At 37.0% G+C, this 16,225-nt stretch overlaps 2 protein-coding genes across 9 annotated transcripts in view; one reads left to right on the forward strand and one right to left on the reverse strand.

Annotated features, from left to right (window-relative positions):
- Positions 1-16,225, forward strand: part of LOC100864203 (choline/ethanolamine transporter flvcr2a) — a 65,066-nt gene that overhangs the window by 4,462 nt on the left and 44,379 nt on the right. The gene's annotated exons all lie outside the window — the stretch shown is intronic.
- LOC100863819 (uncharacterized) overlaps positions 1-16,225 on the reverse strand; it is a 44,958-nt gene that overhangs the window by 3,575 nt on the left and 25,158 nt on the right. For 6 of the 8 annotated variants that reach the window (XM_086904448.1, XM_086904445.1, XM_086904447.1 and 3 more), the window contains 16 exons: positions 7,270-7,454; positions 7,044-7,128; positions 6,556-6,698; positions 5,798-5,924; positions 4,282-5,148; positions 4,071-4,209; positions 3,703-3,812; positions 3,444-3,576; positions 3,302-3,379; positions 2,654-2,722; positions 2,508-2,579; positions 2,352-2,420; positions 2,192-2,263; positions 2,014-2,091; positions 1,690-1,806; positions 1,365-1,512 (listed from right to left, as the gene is read on the reverse strand). In XM_086904448.1, coding sequence (XP_086760574.1) covers positions 1,365-1,512; positions 1,690-1,806; positions 2,014-2,091; positions 2,192-2,263; positions 2,352-2,420; positions 2,508-2,579; positions 2,654-2,722; positions 3,302-3,379; positions 3,444-3,576; positions 3,703-3,812; positions 4,071-4,209; positions 4,282-5,148; positions 5,798-5,924; positions 6,556-6,698; positions 7,044-7,128; positions 7,270-7,454 — 2,492 coding nt within the window. Of the gene's footprint in view, positions 1-1,364; positions 1,513-1,689; positions 1,807-2,013; positions 2,092-2,191; positions 2,264-2,351; positions 2,421-2,507; positions 2,580-2,653; positions 2,723-3,301; positions 3,380-3,443; positions 3,577-3,702; positions 3,813-4,070; positions 4,210-4,281; positions 5,149-5,797; positions 5,925-6,555; positions 6,699-7,043; positions 7,129-7,269; positions 7,455-12,499; positions 12,759-15,285; positions 15,547-16,225 lie in introns of those variants that run through there. The other 2 variants (XM_086904452.1, XM_086904449.1) reach the window with 2 other exon arrangements.

The raw sequence follows: 16,225 nt of genomic DNA on the forward strand, positions 1-16,225 counted from the left end.
TTTCTATTTTGAAGAACTAATTCGATTAAGTTATTTTCACCATATTGTCAGATCGCTCAAACTTCTCACACCCACGTATTTGATCGATTCTGAAGCTTTGCGCTTCTTTTTCCCTTTCCCTTTGCCACGAAGATCCTGCAAACTTTCGAAACTTTTCTCGACGACCTCGGGCACGATGGGCGGTTCCAGCTTCAAACTCTCGTTATCGTCCGAGGATCGATGCTTTGGCGATCTAGATGCTCTGATGCTATCGTTGAATATCTTTTTTCTCGACGTGTTCAAGAAGTAATTGGGATCGTTGTCCGAATTCGATTTCATTTTCTTGGATGTATCCTTCAGGAACTTTTGCATTATCACTTTGTCGGGCAATTCCAACACCTCTTCGTCTTGCCAATCGTCATCAGTGGACGACGATGAGGTGTACATAATCTTTGTCTTTTGCCTTTTGTAGAATTTGTTACATCCTCTTCTCCTCGGTTTTTTGTCGAGATATTTCGCGCATCTATCCTTCTCCTCGGAATCGTCGCTTCGATAATCGGTGTGTCTGTCCTCGCTTATTCTATCCTTCACTTGAAACAAGGAATCGCTTCGAGACGTCCTCATTCCTTTTACACAGTTTTACCGTTTCTCACGGACGATCTCAACGTCACCCTTCTGTACATGAGGATCCCTCTCCTATCCACTTTTTTGCTCCCCTTTACACCTCCAAACGTGTGGAACTTCAACCCGGCAAATTGCCCAGGATCGAAGAATTCATCAGATCTCTCGGGTTTCGAGTTGTCCTCGTCAGAATCTTCCAACTCATCGATCAACAAATGCTTCTTTATCCCACCAAACGTGTTATACTTGTAACCGTTCGAGTTGAAATACCTTCTTCCATTCAAGGACACGGTCTGTTCGTTTTTCACGTTTCGAAAGTCGTCGATCCACAACCTCCTCCAACAATCCTGATCCTCTTTCCTCCCAACTTTCGAGTCGTTCGTATCGACGGAGGACATACCCGAGTCGCGATCCGTGTTGAGATTATTATTTCGTTCAAGATCGCGACCGATTTTCGGGATATCTTCGATCTCTTCCAAAATCTCGTTAATATCCTCGATTTCTCTCTTATCCGCTATCTCGTACTCGTTATTTATTTCCCCCTCGGCCACTTTTTCACTCTTTTTCACGTCGTCTCGATCGTCGTTCCCTAACGATATCTCGTTTCGATCCTTGACGTTCTCGTGAACACGATCAGGTGATTCGGCCATGCGCAGAAGAGGGTTGACAGCAAAGTTCGAACTGGAGCACGGATCGCGATAGGTCCATCTAGAAAGGCTGCCGCGCAGGGAAGCCTCCTCGAACTTTTCGAGCTGGAAACTCACCTGTTGATCCTGGTCCGCGACCCCGTTGAAGCTTGATCGTTGGGATAACGAGCTGCTCGGTCTGCTCGACGTCGAAAAGCCCGAAGACCGCCTCCCTTTGTTGTTCACCGACGGTTTTGAATCGTTCGTGTAATAATCTCCGGCGGATCTACGACATTTCGAAAAAAAGAGATTTGAGAATCGATTTCATTTATCCAAATTTTGCGGAATAAGTTTTTAATAACTTTTTTTGGGGGGAAAGGGGGGAGGGGAGAGGGAATTCTAAAATCTAAGGGGAAAAGATAAGAATTGTTTCTTTTTTTTTTTTTTTTGAATTTTTCTTCACCTTTGTATATTTAGTTCTTGGAATATTGAAACGTCATCGATTATTACGTCTGACGATCTTCTTTCTTTTTTATTCGCTGATGATTTTGGATTTTTCTCGTAATAATCCTCGACCGATCTAAACAATTCAGAAATATTCATAGAAACAAAATTGAACTTTCTTTCCCTTTTTATTCGGATATTGTAAATTTTTATTCTACGTTTTCATTATCTTTGAATTTTGTTGAATTTAATTTTTGGATTGTTTCGTTTCCGTAGGTTTCGAATGGAAATATTATTCATCGTAAATAAAATTAATTATATAAATACAAATTGCACGTCTTACCCGAGATTGTCCGACGATCTTCTTCCCTTCTCGTTTACTGACGCTTTTTGATCGTACACGCAATAGTCCCCGGCAGATCTACGCGTTTCAAAAATTTAATTCAAGAAAAAATTTAGAAGAATTTTAATATCTGTCAATTTTCTTTTTTTCACAAGCTTTCATATTTTTCACATTTTACCTTTGCATGCTCTCGTCTCGAAATGTCAACGCATCGTTCAAACTCCCACTGCTCGTTGATAATTCGTAATTTCTGAATTGTGATGAAAACATCATCGATCGTACAGAATTAATTTTCGTAAAAGGAAAATTGTGCGTGAAAATAATAATAAATCTTTTACCCAGAATTGTCCGACGATCTTCTCTTCCCTTTCTCGTTCACTTTCGTATCGCAGTGATCCCCGGTGGATCTACGCAGAAATTTACGGAAAATTTTTTATTCGATTTTGTACAAATTTAACAATGAAAAGAATATTTATTTCCACGCATTCCCTTACCTTTGGATATTTAGTAATGATGGCATGTCGTCCGTATCCGTTCCGTTGCTCATTGCCAATTCGTTATGTATTCTAAACAAAAAGATATCGTACATAAAAAAATAACGCGAAAAGCAAATTATGCAAAGAAACATCGTAAATCATACCCGGGATTGTCTGACGATCTTCTACCTTTCTCGTTCACCGATCCGTTCACGTAATAATCCCTGCCGAACCTATACGGTTTTAGAAATTGAATTTTTATTATTATCTGTGGTAAAAATGAATTTGTAAAATGAGATTATGACGAAATTCGGATTTGGCAATAATTCTTTAAAAATTAAATCGCCAGTTTTTCTTCTAAAATCTATGGCAAAGACCATGCAATGGCGAAGTGCTTGGAGTGACTGGCAGAATGTAACGAAACAAAGTTCTCTTTACCAAAAAGCAATTCACCCCGCTTCTTCACTAAATTCTTTAAAAACTAATCACTTTTACAAGGATTCGATTCCATTTCCAACCTTAGCTCATTTATCCTCCATTAAAAGAATTATCCGCGAATATAATTATAAAGCAAAGTCATTAAAATCTATTTACCATCAGTTTGCAAATCGTTAAGATCCGATCTCTATCATCAACCGTTCAATGGCAAAGTAATTACTTTCTGTTAAATTACTATTGCTAATATATATACCTCATCATAATTTAAACGAAACGTTCATTAAATTATAAATTTGATTCATTTCGTATAATAATACGATCGATTCAGAAAGATGAAAAATTTTAATCGTTTTAGTAAATTTTTCAAACATTACCTTTGCATATTCGATTCTCGAGATGTTAACACGTCGAGCAAGTCCGTTCCATTGCTCGTTGACAATTCGGTGTAAATTCTGAATTCAAAAATGTTATTCGTCGCGAGAAACAATTTTGCGAAAGAATCATTTCATATCTTACCCGGAATTTTCTGACGATCTTCTCGAGTACTGCCTCTCCCACAACCTCTTTTGAATATTCTCCCGGCTGTAAGGGTTGTTTTCGATAGGTGGAGCATTTTCCCACTTTTTGTGCTCACGTTCGGCGATCGTGCCTGCGTTTTTCAGTTACGAAAAAATATATAAAACAAAATCTTAATTTTCTCGTACGAGAAGAAAAAAAAGAAGGAGAGAAAGAAAAAAAATGATAAGAATCGATGGAAAAAGAATTTGTGATTGACCTGGTCGCGGAGGAGTGGCAAGCCGGACCTCTTCGTCTGAATTCTTGCTCTGCTGGGACTGATGCGAAGCCGATTCAGCTTTGGCGGACGCCACAGCCTCTCGGCATTTGCTGCACAATGGAATGTTGAAGGATTGTTACAGTATCATCAGTAAGAAGAAAGTTCTACGCCGTTTTGCAGACCATTAACGGTGACGTTACGAAACGAACCTAGCTTCGAAACGAAACAATCGAGAAATCTCGAATTGTTCAATCTAACTTTTAAAATTATTCACCGCGAGCTGGCTCGAGAGAAAGAGAAAACATTAAAACTCGAAAATCCTATTGCGGATATCTTTGTGAAACAAGATTTCAAAAAGAATCTCCTACCTCTCCTCATTTTCCGTCGTCGAATCGATCAGTGGCGAAAAATCGGACGACTCGCTCTTCGTCAAGCTATCCAAGTGCCTTTGGGTCGCGATATCGTAATGCTCGGTGTATTCGCTTTCTTGTTCTTGAATATCCTCGGCTGACAATATTCGCGAACAAAATTAAAATCCATAATTTAATAAACTATTTACGTATTTATTGAAATATTTACCATGAAAGTCGACCTTTTGTTGAGCGAGCATTGCTTCCTCCTCGTCCACGCTGTCATTCACGGCCATCAACTTCTTCTTAGCGCATTCCAGCGAATTCAGAACGTTGTTTTCCCGGGAATCGAGCGATTCCAAGTTATCCAATTCCCTCAGCTCGGCCATGGAAATTCTCGGCGTTGATGTCGGTGTCTTTGGCAAGTCAAGCGCGTTTTCGTCGATCGCGGAGGGTTTCACGTTCGAGAGACTCGATAAATCATCCGGTTCATTCCCCTCTGTTGGAGAATCGAATTCGATTGAATCGCTAATCAAATTTCTCGATACCTCATCGTTCGTCGTCTCGTTTGACCCGTTATCGACTAAATTTCCTGGCACGGGTTTCTCGTTCACAGCTTTAGAACGACGCTCGACCTCTTTGGCTTCAACCCCTTCGTCGTTTCCTTCGTCGCTCCTCCCCTTCGATCCTCGTCTCTCGCCATCCTCGTCGATCCTTCCATCTTTCGAGCCTCGAATCTCAGTTTTCGTCGAAGAATCTGGATATTGGTCCAGCTCATTCTCGAACTTTTTCTCGTTCTCCGGGGTTCGTGGGACCACGTTGCTTATCGCCTCCATCAGCTCTTTCTCGATGTCCTCGTCCGCCTGCGCCGAGGAACATTCGGACAAGTCGGAGGTGTCTTCCGCGTCCTTGTCACCGATCAGAGCCTTGTAATCGGCGCTTGGATTCGGCACCAACATGGCCACGGAGTCAGCCTGCTGTGTCTGAACCTTCTTCCTTTGGAACAACCAGTTTTCTTCCCAAGATTCGACCGGGAATACTAAATCCACGTTGGTCGGCGCGTCGATTTCGTCCTGGCTGTCCTCCGAGTGAAAAGCTGGAATGGAGTTTTTTTTGTTGAGTTAACATTTTGTCGATCCGATAAAATTGTGCGATCTTAGATGAATAGGATACGCCGTGTCGTTATTTATGTTATAATCACAAATTGTACACGATTACTTTAATTTTTTTCTTTTTTTTTTTTTTTGATTATATTTTATTATACAATGGAAGAATTACTCTTTATCTTATTTCAAATTGTATTGCGTATCAAATTTCTCACTTTAATAGATAGACGTCGCAGAATGCAATTTTCACTTTTTTACAGGAACGCCGTGAAACGTGTTTACGAAATTACTTATTAAAAATAAATTTAAGTTTCACGATTTTGAGAATCGAATCATTGCACGAGATATATCTTTTCCCTCGATAGAACGAAAATTAAATCGTAAAATGTAATGTCGTTATTGTAACATTTGTACGAACGAAAAACGATGTACGTTAACGAACGATCATTAATAACACTGTGACGATATAATAGCACTGACCGATTGGAATATGCAAAACGCTCCTCCATTTGCGATCAGCAAAAATATCGCACACTCGAGTATTTCGATACATTTTGCATATGCGGAAGGAAATGACCGTCAGAAAATCGGCAAATTTGAACGTAAATACGAATTTAAATTTAATTTAAATACGCTTACGATCGATGATGTCCATTCCAAGTTCAGGAAATGGCACTCGATGGGCATTCTTGACGGGCAACAGAGATTCCCTGGAGTCCTCGTCGGATGCATAAGTCGTGGTCACTTCCTCTATTCGTTCTTCTATCTGAAACGAGCGAAACATCTCGTTAATAAATCTACTACGGAAGAAAGTGGATCATACTCGTTCCTAACTTTTAATGTATATTTTATATATGTTTTTTTTTTCTTTCTTTCTTTCTTTTTTTTTTTCTTTTTGGTTTTCTTTTATCAGTCGAAATTGCCACGCGTATTTCAACACGAAACATCTTATTTCGTTATGGTCGCTTATCACTCGCGAGCTTATCGGTTGATCACCCGAGCACCTAGAAACCTAATCTCGAAATTCTATAAAAAGACTTACATTTTTCAAATCTTCTTTTTTTCGCGTGTATTTAAAATTTAAATGTGTCCTCGTTACAAAGCTTTTTTAACATAGATACATAATTTTTAAGTGTTTCATTCATATTTTTTTCCAGTGCAAAATTTGTCATTTCAAGCAAAAATTATTTTTCATTGATCCATAAATCATTCGGAATGACTTTAAAATTGGAGAACGGTTGCGTCGATTTTTCTGACGAATCGTCCAGCACGAACGAATAACAACGCTCGACCTCGAACGATTCAGAAAGAATGAACGGGTATCCGTTTCTCGGGAACAGTTTTCGTTTCTTTCGCGAGTTCTCCGGAGGTTGTGCCTCCGTAAAAGGATCGCCTACCGTGAGAGATAATGACTCCGGTTGGTTTCTAACGCGTCTCGAGCTAGATGCGCTATACTTGCTGGCGCAATCCTCCTGAGACAACGGTTCCAAGCTGCTGCAACCTTCTTCGACACCTTCGTCCAGTCCTGCCTCGCTTTCACCTGAAAAACCAAATATATATATATATATATATATATAAAAACGATTCTCTTCTTTTCTATATTTTCTTGTCTCGTTCAAACTTCTCTCTTCCCTTTAAAATTTCTATAAGAAGATTTTAATCCCATCTTTGAGATCTTTCATCGAATCGTTCGATCAATTATGATTAACTTATACACGAAGCTAAAAGAACAAATATATATTTATTCATCTACTTATGCATTTCTTCGATCACTCTTCGAATAATCGATTCGAATCATATCCACGCTTATACGATTAAGGGTTAATTTAATCAATAAACTTTCGAAAAGGCTTCTAAAAATATTCCAAAGAATCGGAAAACGTACTCGTTGCATACTTCGCAGTCACGCAGTTCCCAGGAAGAACGTTGCTATTGCCGTCCACATCTTTCTTCTGGTATCTCTCGATGACCTAGAAAATCCATCATCGTTCGCTCATCGATTCTCGAGCGGATTCCACGAATTCCGTGAACCGGAGCCCGACCCTCTCCGGGGAGAGAGGCGCCCCTCCCCTCCCCCGAGAGATCAGCCTCCGAGAATATGTTTCTACAACCTTGTTGAGGATCGTGGTGGCGAGCACTTCCTCGTAACTGTTCTCCGCGCCGTTCCTCTCATCCTGGATCCTTCCACTCCCGTCACAACTTCCGAAACCCGGCAGCCTCCTCGCCTCCTCGACCACGCGCTCCACGATGTCGCGAAGCGCTTGCGCCGTCGTCCCCGCATCCGTGCCAGATTTGTCTGCAAATTTGCGAGAACACTTTATACCACGCCGTCGAATTTCTTTCTTTCTTCCTTTCTTTTCTCTCCGGCCGGAATATCTAACCGCGAAAGTGAGACGAATTGTCGAGGAATATCCTCGTAAAAAAATCTCGCAAAATTTATGTCAACGTGAGACGAATTTTATGACAGATGTATATATGTGTGTGTGTGTGTGTATTGAAGAAATTTCCCCATTTTGGAATTTTGTTTTCTTGCAAAAATTTGCGCGTAATCTTTTCTTTGGAAAGAAACTCGGGATCATTAATTCAATAATTCGATTCAAACTCTCCTCTCCTGACCGAAACTGAATCTTCAGAATCCTCCATCTCCCTCGACCCGTCCAGGGAAGAAGAAGGGAACAGAATTGCAGAGGAATTCGATTGGAGGTGGAGGGAACTCTTTGAAAAGGGAACAAAATGACGCGAGAGGGTTAACGAGTGGGAGAGAAAAGGAAAAGGTGCTCGGCGTGTTCGATGTCGTCGACTTTCATCGGCACTTCGATCGGCAATGGATCGAAGGCATCTCGTTTGGCCGCGTCTCGACGACGACGCTTCAAGGTAATTTCACCGGCTCTCGGCCTTGTCAGCAATTCCTCATTCCTTCTTTCGCCTCTGCAGAGAGATTCGACGACCTGGTGAACTCTTTTCGCGGGGAACTTGGGGGGTGAGGAGGGGAGAGGGGAGAGTGTTTGCACCATAGAGGATGCATATTGCGTCGTGATAGATATTGGCCAAGTTAATGGGCAATGTTTGTTATGTTAACAGATTCAACAAGAGGGGGGAGAGGGGGGAGAGATTGAAGTGTACTTCGAAACTCTTATGGGAGAAACTTCGTTACCTCGTTACCTTGCCTCCTCGTCGGTCGTTGATTTTTTTTTTTTTTTTTTTTTTTTTTTTTTTTTTTTCATTTTTCGAACGACTCCTCGAAGGACGCAGTATATAATAAATTTTTCTCCATGGTGTGTTTTAAAAATGATAATTTTATGCCTTGATGTCTTAATACTTTGGCGGTGTAATAAAGTGAAACGAAGAATTGTAAAAAATAATAATAACTTTAAATAATTATTCTCTTATCATTAAGATTTTTCGTAATATTCCAACGTGTATCCGACACTGAGAGTAACATACTTTTCAGTATTTTATGGCCAATAAATTTTAATAGTTGTGGTAGTCGTAACATTTAAAATATAATGTTCGTAAAACTTCTTTTCTGAACCGCTTATCTCTCTGTAAAAGGGTTAAGGATGTCCACTACAAACACATCATAAAGTTTTGACCATAAACGATATCGATTGGTTATTAATTGAGGATCGAAAAAGATCCTCTGAGAAAGAGAAATGAACGTATCTTTATCTTTTCGACTCGAACAATTTCCTTATCGGATCATTTCCTTGTCCTCTTTTTCTCGTCTTCTTTCGCGTGCAATTTTTTGTTTGCAGATTTCAGGGTACGCGTTTCTTTCTTTTTTCTTTTTTTTTTTTTCTTTTTTAAGTTCGTTAAAATATTCTCCCACGCGCGATAGAGAATTAATTGCACAACCGAGGTCGTTCATTGTTTCACGATTGATGCACGATTCCATTTAAATTCCATTTATGTGTTTATTAACATCCGTTTAAAGTCTAAGTTTAGCACACGTGCTGATTTGCATCGGTGTGCTCGAACGAGAAGACGTTCTATGCTGTGCATGTATCACCGATGGCCTTTCTAACCCTGATCTCTCGCCAGAAGGTGAAGGTCGCCTACATTTATTTCTAATCTACCATTTCGACCATCTTTTTGGCTTTTTGTTCATCAATCGTCCCCGATACACGGAATTTTTCTCTTCGGATCCTACCTATCGATTTTCCAACATTTTCTGGCAATTTTGTTCGACTCACCGTGGAAATGAGAAACGAAGAAATTATTTCAAGGAAAAAGTGTTTGCAAAGAGATATTTCTTTAACACGAATCTCTTCTCTCCTTTCTCTATTTTCCTGCTTTTCCAACGTTCCAAGTATCACGGGAAGATTAGAGTCTGAGAAACCTGAGAATCGAATCAAATTAGCTTCCAATTACCATTTCCGACAATACATTTTCATATTTATTTTCGCAATGTGTATCTTTCGATCTATATGAATAATAAATCTGTGCAATTTAATCAAAGTGAAGCATGCATATGTTAATGCAAATATCATCGTCGATGAACTTCCACAAAAAAGGAAAAAAAAAAAACTCTACTCTCTCTGAATCCATCGGTTCAATCAACGTTTCCTTCAACGACCTTCGTATTTTTTTCTTCATTCCCTTTTTTAATGAATGCAGTATACATTCATAAACTGACGCAAACGATCAACAAAGCGTAATAGAATGCGCGGAAAAGAATGAAGAGGCTCAAGGATGATCGTGCCTGTGATCGATTACAACTATCTTGACCGTTTTGCGAAACGTGGCCATTATTCGCTCGTTTTTCCGAACTTTCTAATCGCTGAATATCAGCGGGTGAATTTCGAAAGGGAAGAAACCTGTGTGTTCCGCCCGCCGCGAGACGCGCTTCATTTCTAAAACGAAATCGCGACAATCGAATGCACGTTACAGTGAAACGTTACTCACGTAACGAAATTATAGCGATTATCGTCTCTGTAAAGGCATAATCGCAGCGCAAAGAAAAGGTTTCTCTTCTTTGTGTCGAATAATGTTGAACGTGATCGAAGGGGAAATCGTGATCCTTTTTTTCTGCTTAATTTAATTAATATAAGCTTAAGCACAGAATTATTGAATGTTGATTGTAAATTAATTGTAACGCAACAACTTCGTGATGGTAAGAATAATAGATTCGATAATTTGTAGGAAAAAAAGAAATTCTAAAAATTATGAAATCGCGATTCCTTCCACGATGATTAATTTAACTTTTAATTCCATTTCGTGGAATTTCGTGGAAATCGGTTCTCCATATCAAATTATTAAAGAACGAATACTTTTTATATCAAATTTGTCAAAAAAATTCCGAGTTAATAATCTGGAGGAAGTTTGACAATTTTTTTTAATTCGATGATCGAGGATTGTTTGGAGGAGAGTTTATTGGACTTTGAACATTGAATTGGAAATTAATAGCCCAATTAATATTTCGAAATATCATCCTTCAATAATCGCACGATACGCGAAAACAGGTATGGATCATTTACATTTATTTAAAAAGGGAGATTACCTGCGTTCTTGGAATGATAAGCCCGCTTCTTAACTGATAAGAGAAATGACGTAAAACGTCGTGCACAGACGTGTTGCAATTCGATTGCACGAAAGCAATGAAACTTTGATAGTCGAATAATAATAAGAAGGAAAAAATGATCTAGGAGAAACTAATTTCACATTTTACAATTATTTATTCGAGAATAAGAGGGGGAACGATAAATTTGTTTCTTCTTGATTTCATGCTATAATCTAAAAGCAATGAAAAAGTAACTCGTTTCAAAGTAATTACAGATGATGAACAGAAAAATAACTCTCGATAAGTCTTCTTTTAAATGTGTCTTATCAAATCTTTCTCTTATTTGTCTTTTCAAAATTTATTTACAAGATACATTCAATCATTCTTATCTACCAACATTCCGATGGATAAGGAAATTTCGTTCGCCGAGAATTTTTTTCTTTTTTTTTTTTTTTTTTTTTCTTTTAAATCTAAATCACGTTCGACCTCGTAGATTGAAACGAAACTACGTGCGATTACGTAAATAAAACGAGTCGGTTGTAGATAAATATGCAGAATAAGAAAGGAAAAAAACTATATTTAATTTAAAAAGGGAAAATTATATAAAAAGAAAGAATCGTATGACTCGTATCGTGTTGGCTGATGATTCGCGATAATTCGAATGACCCTATTGAAGGCGAAGGCACGATGTGTTATCGCGATGATAGTTGTTCCTTCGAATCGATCACAATCGAATAATCGACAATAACGCGTGACGATTGTTACGCGTAAGAAATCGTGGAATGGAATTTTTTTTTCTTTTTTTTCTTTTCCATTTCGCGAAGTGTATTATCTGTATTTAAAATGTATCGATAAGGATTCGTGTAATCTAGATATGATATTCTTAATTTTCGTGAACACAAAGATTTCACTTTTTAACACTATGTCATATAAATCAAATATCTAATTTACTGGACGATTATGTATATATTTTTATCTTTTAAATTATTTATGGGAGGAGGAAGGTTTCCAACATATTCTAAAATTAATATTTTTAAGAGGTTATTTTTTCTATTTATTTATATTCGATCACTTTAATCACGTCAAAAATAACTCGTCGATAAGTTTTTTTTATAAATAATTTATTCATTACTTCTTAATTTAATTTCTCGAATTAAATTATTTTTATCGATGATTATTTCATTTGTTATAAGGAGCAACAACTTAATGACAAATGAATATTTTGATTCAGTCGAAAGGAGAGAGGGAGAAATAATTGATAAAATTTTTTTAATGGAATAATGTTAAAGATCATTAAGATGATGACCAGAAATTGTAGAATATTAACTTAAATAAAAGAAACAATAATGGAATTATCCAGACGACAGTTTACATCTCGAAATGCGGTGAAAGACAATTCTCCTCGGTTTATTCCTTTGCGAAACATCGTGAAATGATATTACAGAATGTCGTACGAAATTGTAAAACGAGAAATAGAGGTAACGGGGGATCTTCTCATGACAGATTATTACGCGCAATCGAGGAACCGTGCCAGGGACGGTTGAACAACTTGCTGATGACAATTTACAATAACCGTGACAAATCTGTGCCGATGATACTTTCACGAGTGTAATCTAGATCGGTATTTTGTAATCTATCTAATTTGTAGGTTAGTTTCAGTTTCACAAAAAAGTTAAAAAAAAAAAAAAAAAAACGGGCTTGACAGAACATTTTTCTAATTGTATTTGTGAATTTCGGGAAGTAAAATACTTGTAAGAGTATGAAAAAAGTTTGGAAACGCCTGATTTCATCCTTTTTTTTTCATTATTGTTGAAAATAAATTAAAAATTGATCATATTTACCATTTTCCTCTTTGATGAACAGCAAGTAGATGATATAGGCGACAACTAGGCCGCCTATTATTGTTAGCATATCCGCAGTGAGTTCCAGCAACATTTATCACGCGTTTCACATCGTATCTGATAAGCTATTAAACGGTTTGTTCACATTTTCGTTCTCACTAAAACTCTTTTATCATTATAGACAACACAATTTTCATCCAATCTCTTCGATTCACGATCCGATAATTCATAGATTCATTTACAACAAATTAATCACGATCTACAAAGAAAAAATAGTGGAAAAAACATTTACATCATTACTTTGCCAATTTTTTTTTTATTAATTATTCTCATTGCGTAAAACGTTGTCTCCCTCTTTTTTTTTTTTTTTTTTTTTAACACTTATTTTTAGTATACACAGAGAGAAAACCTCGATGATCATTTCAAGAAGAATATTTCCTTCATATTCCAAAGATATTTCCTGTCAGCTATAACTTTCTCGTTTTCTCATGATCGGTTAATACCGGAAGAGTATCCTCGAAAACTCGTCAGGCTTCGTGCCGTATCATGGTTCATAACCACTGGTAATTTCCGATTATTGAGGAAAAAATTACGCGATGAATTCGGTTCACGAAAGATCTCTTCACATATCCCATCTCGAGTGATTCGTTTTAACTTTTCCCGGCGATAATCACGCTTTCGATCCGGCGATTTAATACGCTCGTTATGTCGTTAAAAATAACGAGTCTCTTCCTTCTTTTCCCCAACGACACTCATAATAATGTATATACGTATATTTTTTTTAACAGGGAAATTAAAAATCGTCGAAAATAATTCGATATATCTTTGCCAAATTCGCACAATTGAAAATAATTCACACAGCTGTACGTACACGCTTTATTGCGCGAAACAATACTGAATGCGCATGCGCGCAAACACGTGCACGGAAACGTACGAACTTGTCCGTAAAATGCCGAACGTAGAATCGCGCCAGCAAGAACGGCCTTTAAACCCTCATTTGAATAGTTGTTTGACGACGATCATCTGAACTTTGAAATTTCTTGCCCGAGACGATAATTTTTTTACACGTATGCTGTCACCAAGTTATCTCTGCTATCATTACCGATTGTCGTCACCGATTATTCTTATTTTTTTCTCGTTATTGTAATTGCGAAGCTGGTTTTGAAACACCCGAAAAAAACACTACGAAAACTGTAATTACGCGTGCTCGTGATAAATTCGAAATTTAATCGATTTAAATATAACAATTTAAAAGGTAAAAAGAATGTAAAAAAAAAAAACAAAAAAAAAATAGAAAATAAAAAAATAATAGGAAAGAAATGTACAACAGAAAAAGTATTATAATATATTGCATCGCGAATAATTTTACTTATATGTTTTGCAGTTAATCGAACCGCTACGTGAAATCGCTATCAACTTTTTTTTACTAACTGGCACGAAACACAGTTAGAAACATTTAATATTTTTACTATTATATCAATTATCGTGATAATTACTACATAATCACACTGGCCTATACATTATTGTTTTTAATTTTAAAAACAAGAATTATTGAAAAAGAATCGTTACCGAGATAAAATTGATAAAAAAAAAAGGAAAAAAGGTATTCAATATGCGATAATTTAGACGTAAAAATTATTCATAATTATACAAATTATTTTTATGTAACTATTCATTGAAAATTATGCAAAAATTTTTTTTTTATTAAAAAAAAAAATGTTTAAAGTCATTTCGAGTTGAAGATCATCTAACAGACGACGCATGGCTTCGTCACGTCGTTTCTCCCACTTTTTCTTCTTCATCAAAGCCAATTATCGTTTTTCCAATGCCTTCGTCGTCAATGCCTTCTATGATAGATATTGTAATGGAACAATCAGCACGTAAATAAAATTGCAAAGAAAAATGAAAAGGAGAAAATAAATTCTATTATTCTCGATTAAATATATCGTCACAGATCGTCACTACTAAGATATCTAAGATACGATTTTAATTTTTCATCGTTAGATTAGATTGAAGAGTTGAATTAAAGCCTTTTTTTTTTTCACATCTCAAATTGCAATTACCAAATAAAAAGGAAACATTGTATTGTATTCTTATCAATTGATCGGTATCTAAATTATCAAAGACACGATTTTAACTTTTTAAAAATATGGACTCGATTAGATTAAGAATCAAGGGTATAAAAATTACATCTCGAGAATCAGAATGCTCAAATTACAGTTGTAAGAAGAAAATTATATCAACGATAAAAAATCATCTGCAATAATAAATCACTTCAGATTAGATTAGATTTAGAAAAAAAAAAAAAACGCGTTAAAAAAATTTATTCCCCTTTTTATGGGTTACTGCATCCATCATGCAGATGGACGAGAGGTGTCTGTTCACGGTTGAACAGAGGGGAAACAACATGGTGTTTACATCACAAAGGCAGGGGGGCCTCCATTCACTCGCGAAGGAGGTAATTAAAAGCCGCCTAGAGAACACGGCAAAGTTAAATAGCAGATATTGATTCATCGGCTCGGTTTCTTTCCTCTTTACGCCTTCCGTTTCGATATCTTATCTTGCGAGGAATTGTAATTAACAACCAAGCAAAGTTGACCGATTGCAATTACGTACACCGCGTAGTATTAAAACGAACACACCATTTCCAATCCATTTCTTTCTACTCGAAAATAAAATTAAAAATCCTCTCCCATGATCCTCGAGCCTCTCTCTCTCTCTCTCTCTCTCTCTCTCTCTTGTGTGTATTTCTCTTTAATATGACAATTACAATCTACGATGCTCACGATTATTATCGAAGGATCACACTGTCGTTTCAGATATATTTAATTCTCACTTTCACTTCTAGGCGCTTTTCAAAGGGGTAAAACTGATCGATCGGTGACCACGCGGGGATATCGTTCGTTCTCGCGAGTATTTCGCGAATATTTATAATTGAAAACACGATATATAGTTTAATCAAATAAGAAACGTGGAATCGGCGGAGCGCACGGAATAAACTGATCGCCGTGTGTTTGTGTAATCGCAGGCCTGCGCCGCTCACGACTGTGCGTCTTTGCCAAAGCAGTCTGATACACGACCGACGTACCCCACATACGCCGCTCGGTACGGCTTCCTTTTAGTGGGGGATACTTTTGCGAGGGAACCTACATTTTCTAAAATCGACAGACGTCGTTTCCGCGAGACGTCGATTGGCGAGGATCCGTCACATGATGTATTTTGCATCATTGATGATTGTTTTTTTCTTCTTCTCCTTCTTCTTTTTTTTTTCTTCTTCTTACGCTTGCGTCAGAAGATTATAATTAAGACACGCGCTCGAAATTTCGAGATTCTCCCCGATAAAAATGTTTAGAAATTTTTCAAAACTTCTAAAAAAAATCTAAAGATGAAACGATTTTCGATAAAATAGTTACTCGTTGGAAGAAAAAGGAAAAAAATTTCAGAGTTCTTTTTTTTTTTTTTTTTTTTTTTTTTTCTATTGATCATTGTCAACGATTGCATTGATATACGGATAGAAAAAAAAACTATGAATGAATTATTCATTTCACTCGTGAAGCCAAATACGAGTTTAAAAAAGGGAAAGTTTATGTAAATGGTAAATGACGAAGAAATTAAGTAATTTTTAAATTAAAGGAAATTTCTAAGAACAATTGATGTATATTTGTTAAATGTGCATAGAAATATGTCGTTGACGTCAAATTTTATTATAAATGAGAATTTAACGTT

This window comes from Apis florea, unplaced genomic scaffold (genome assembly GCF_048593485.1).
Source record: "Apis florea isolate Af1SG1 unplaced genomic scaffold, ASM4859348v1 contig_2350_pilon, whole genome shotgun sequence".
NCBI lineage: Eukaryota > Metazoa > Arthropoda > Insecta > Hymenoptera > Apidae > Apis > Apis florea.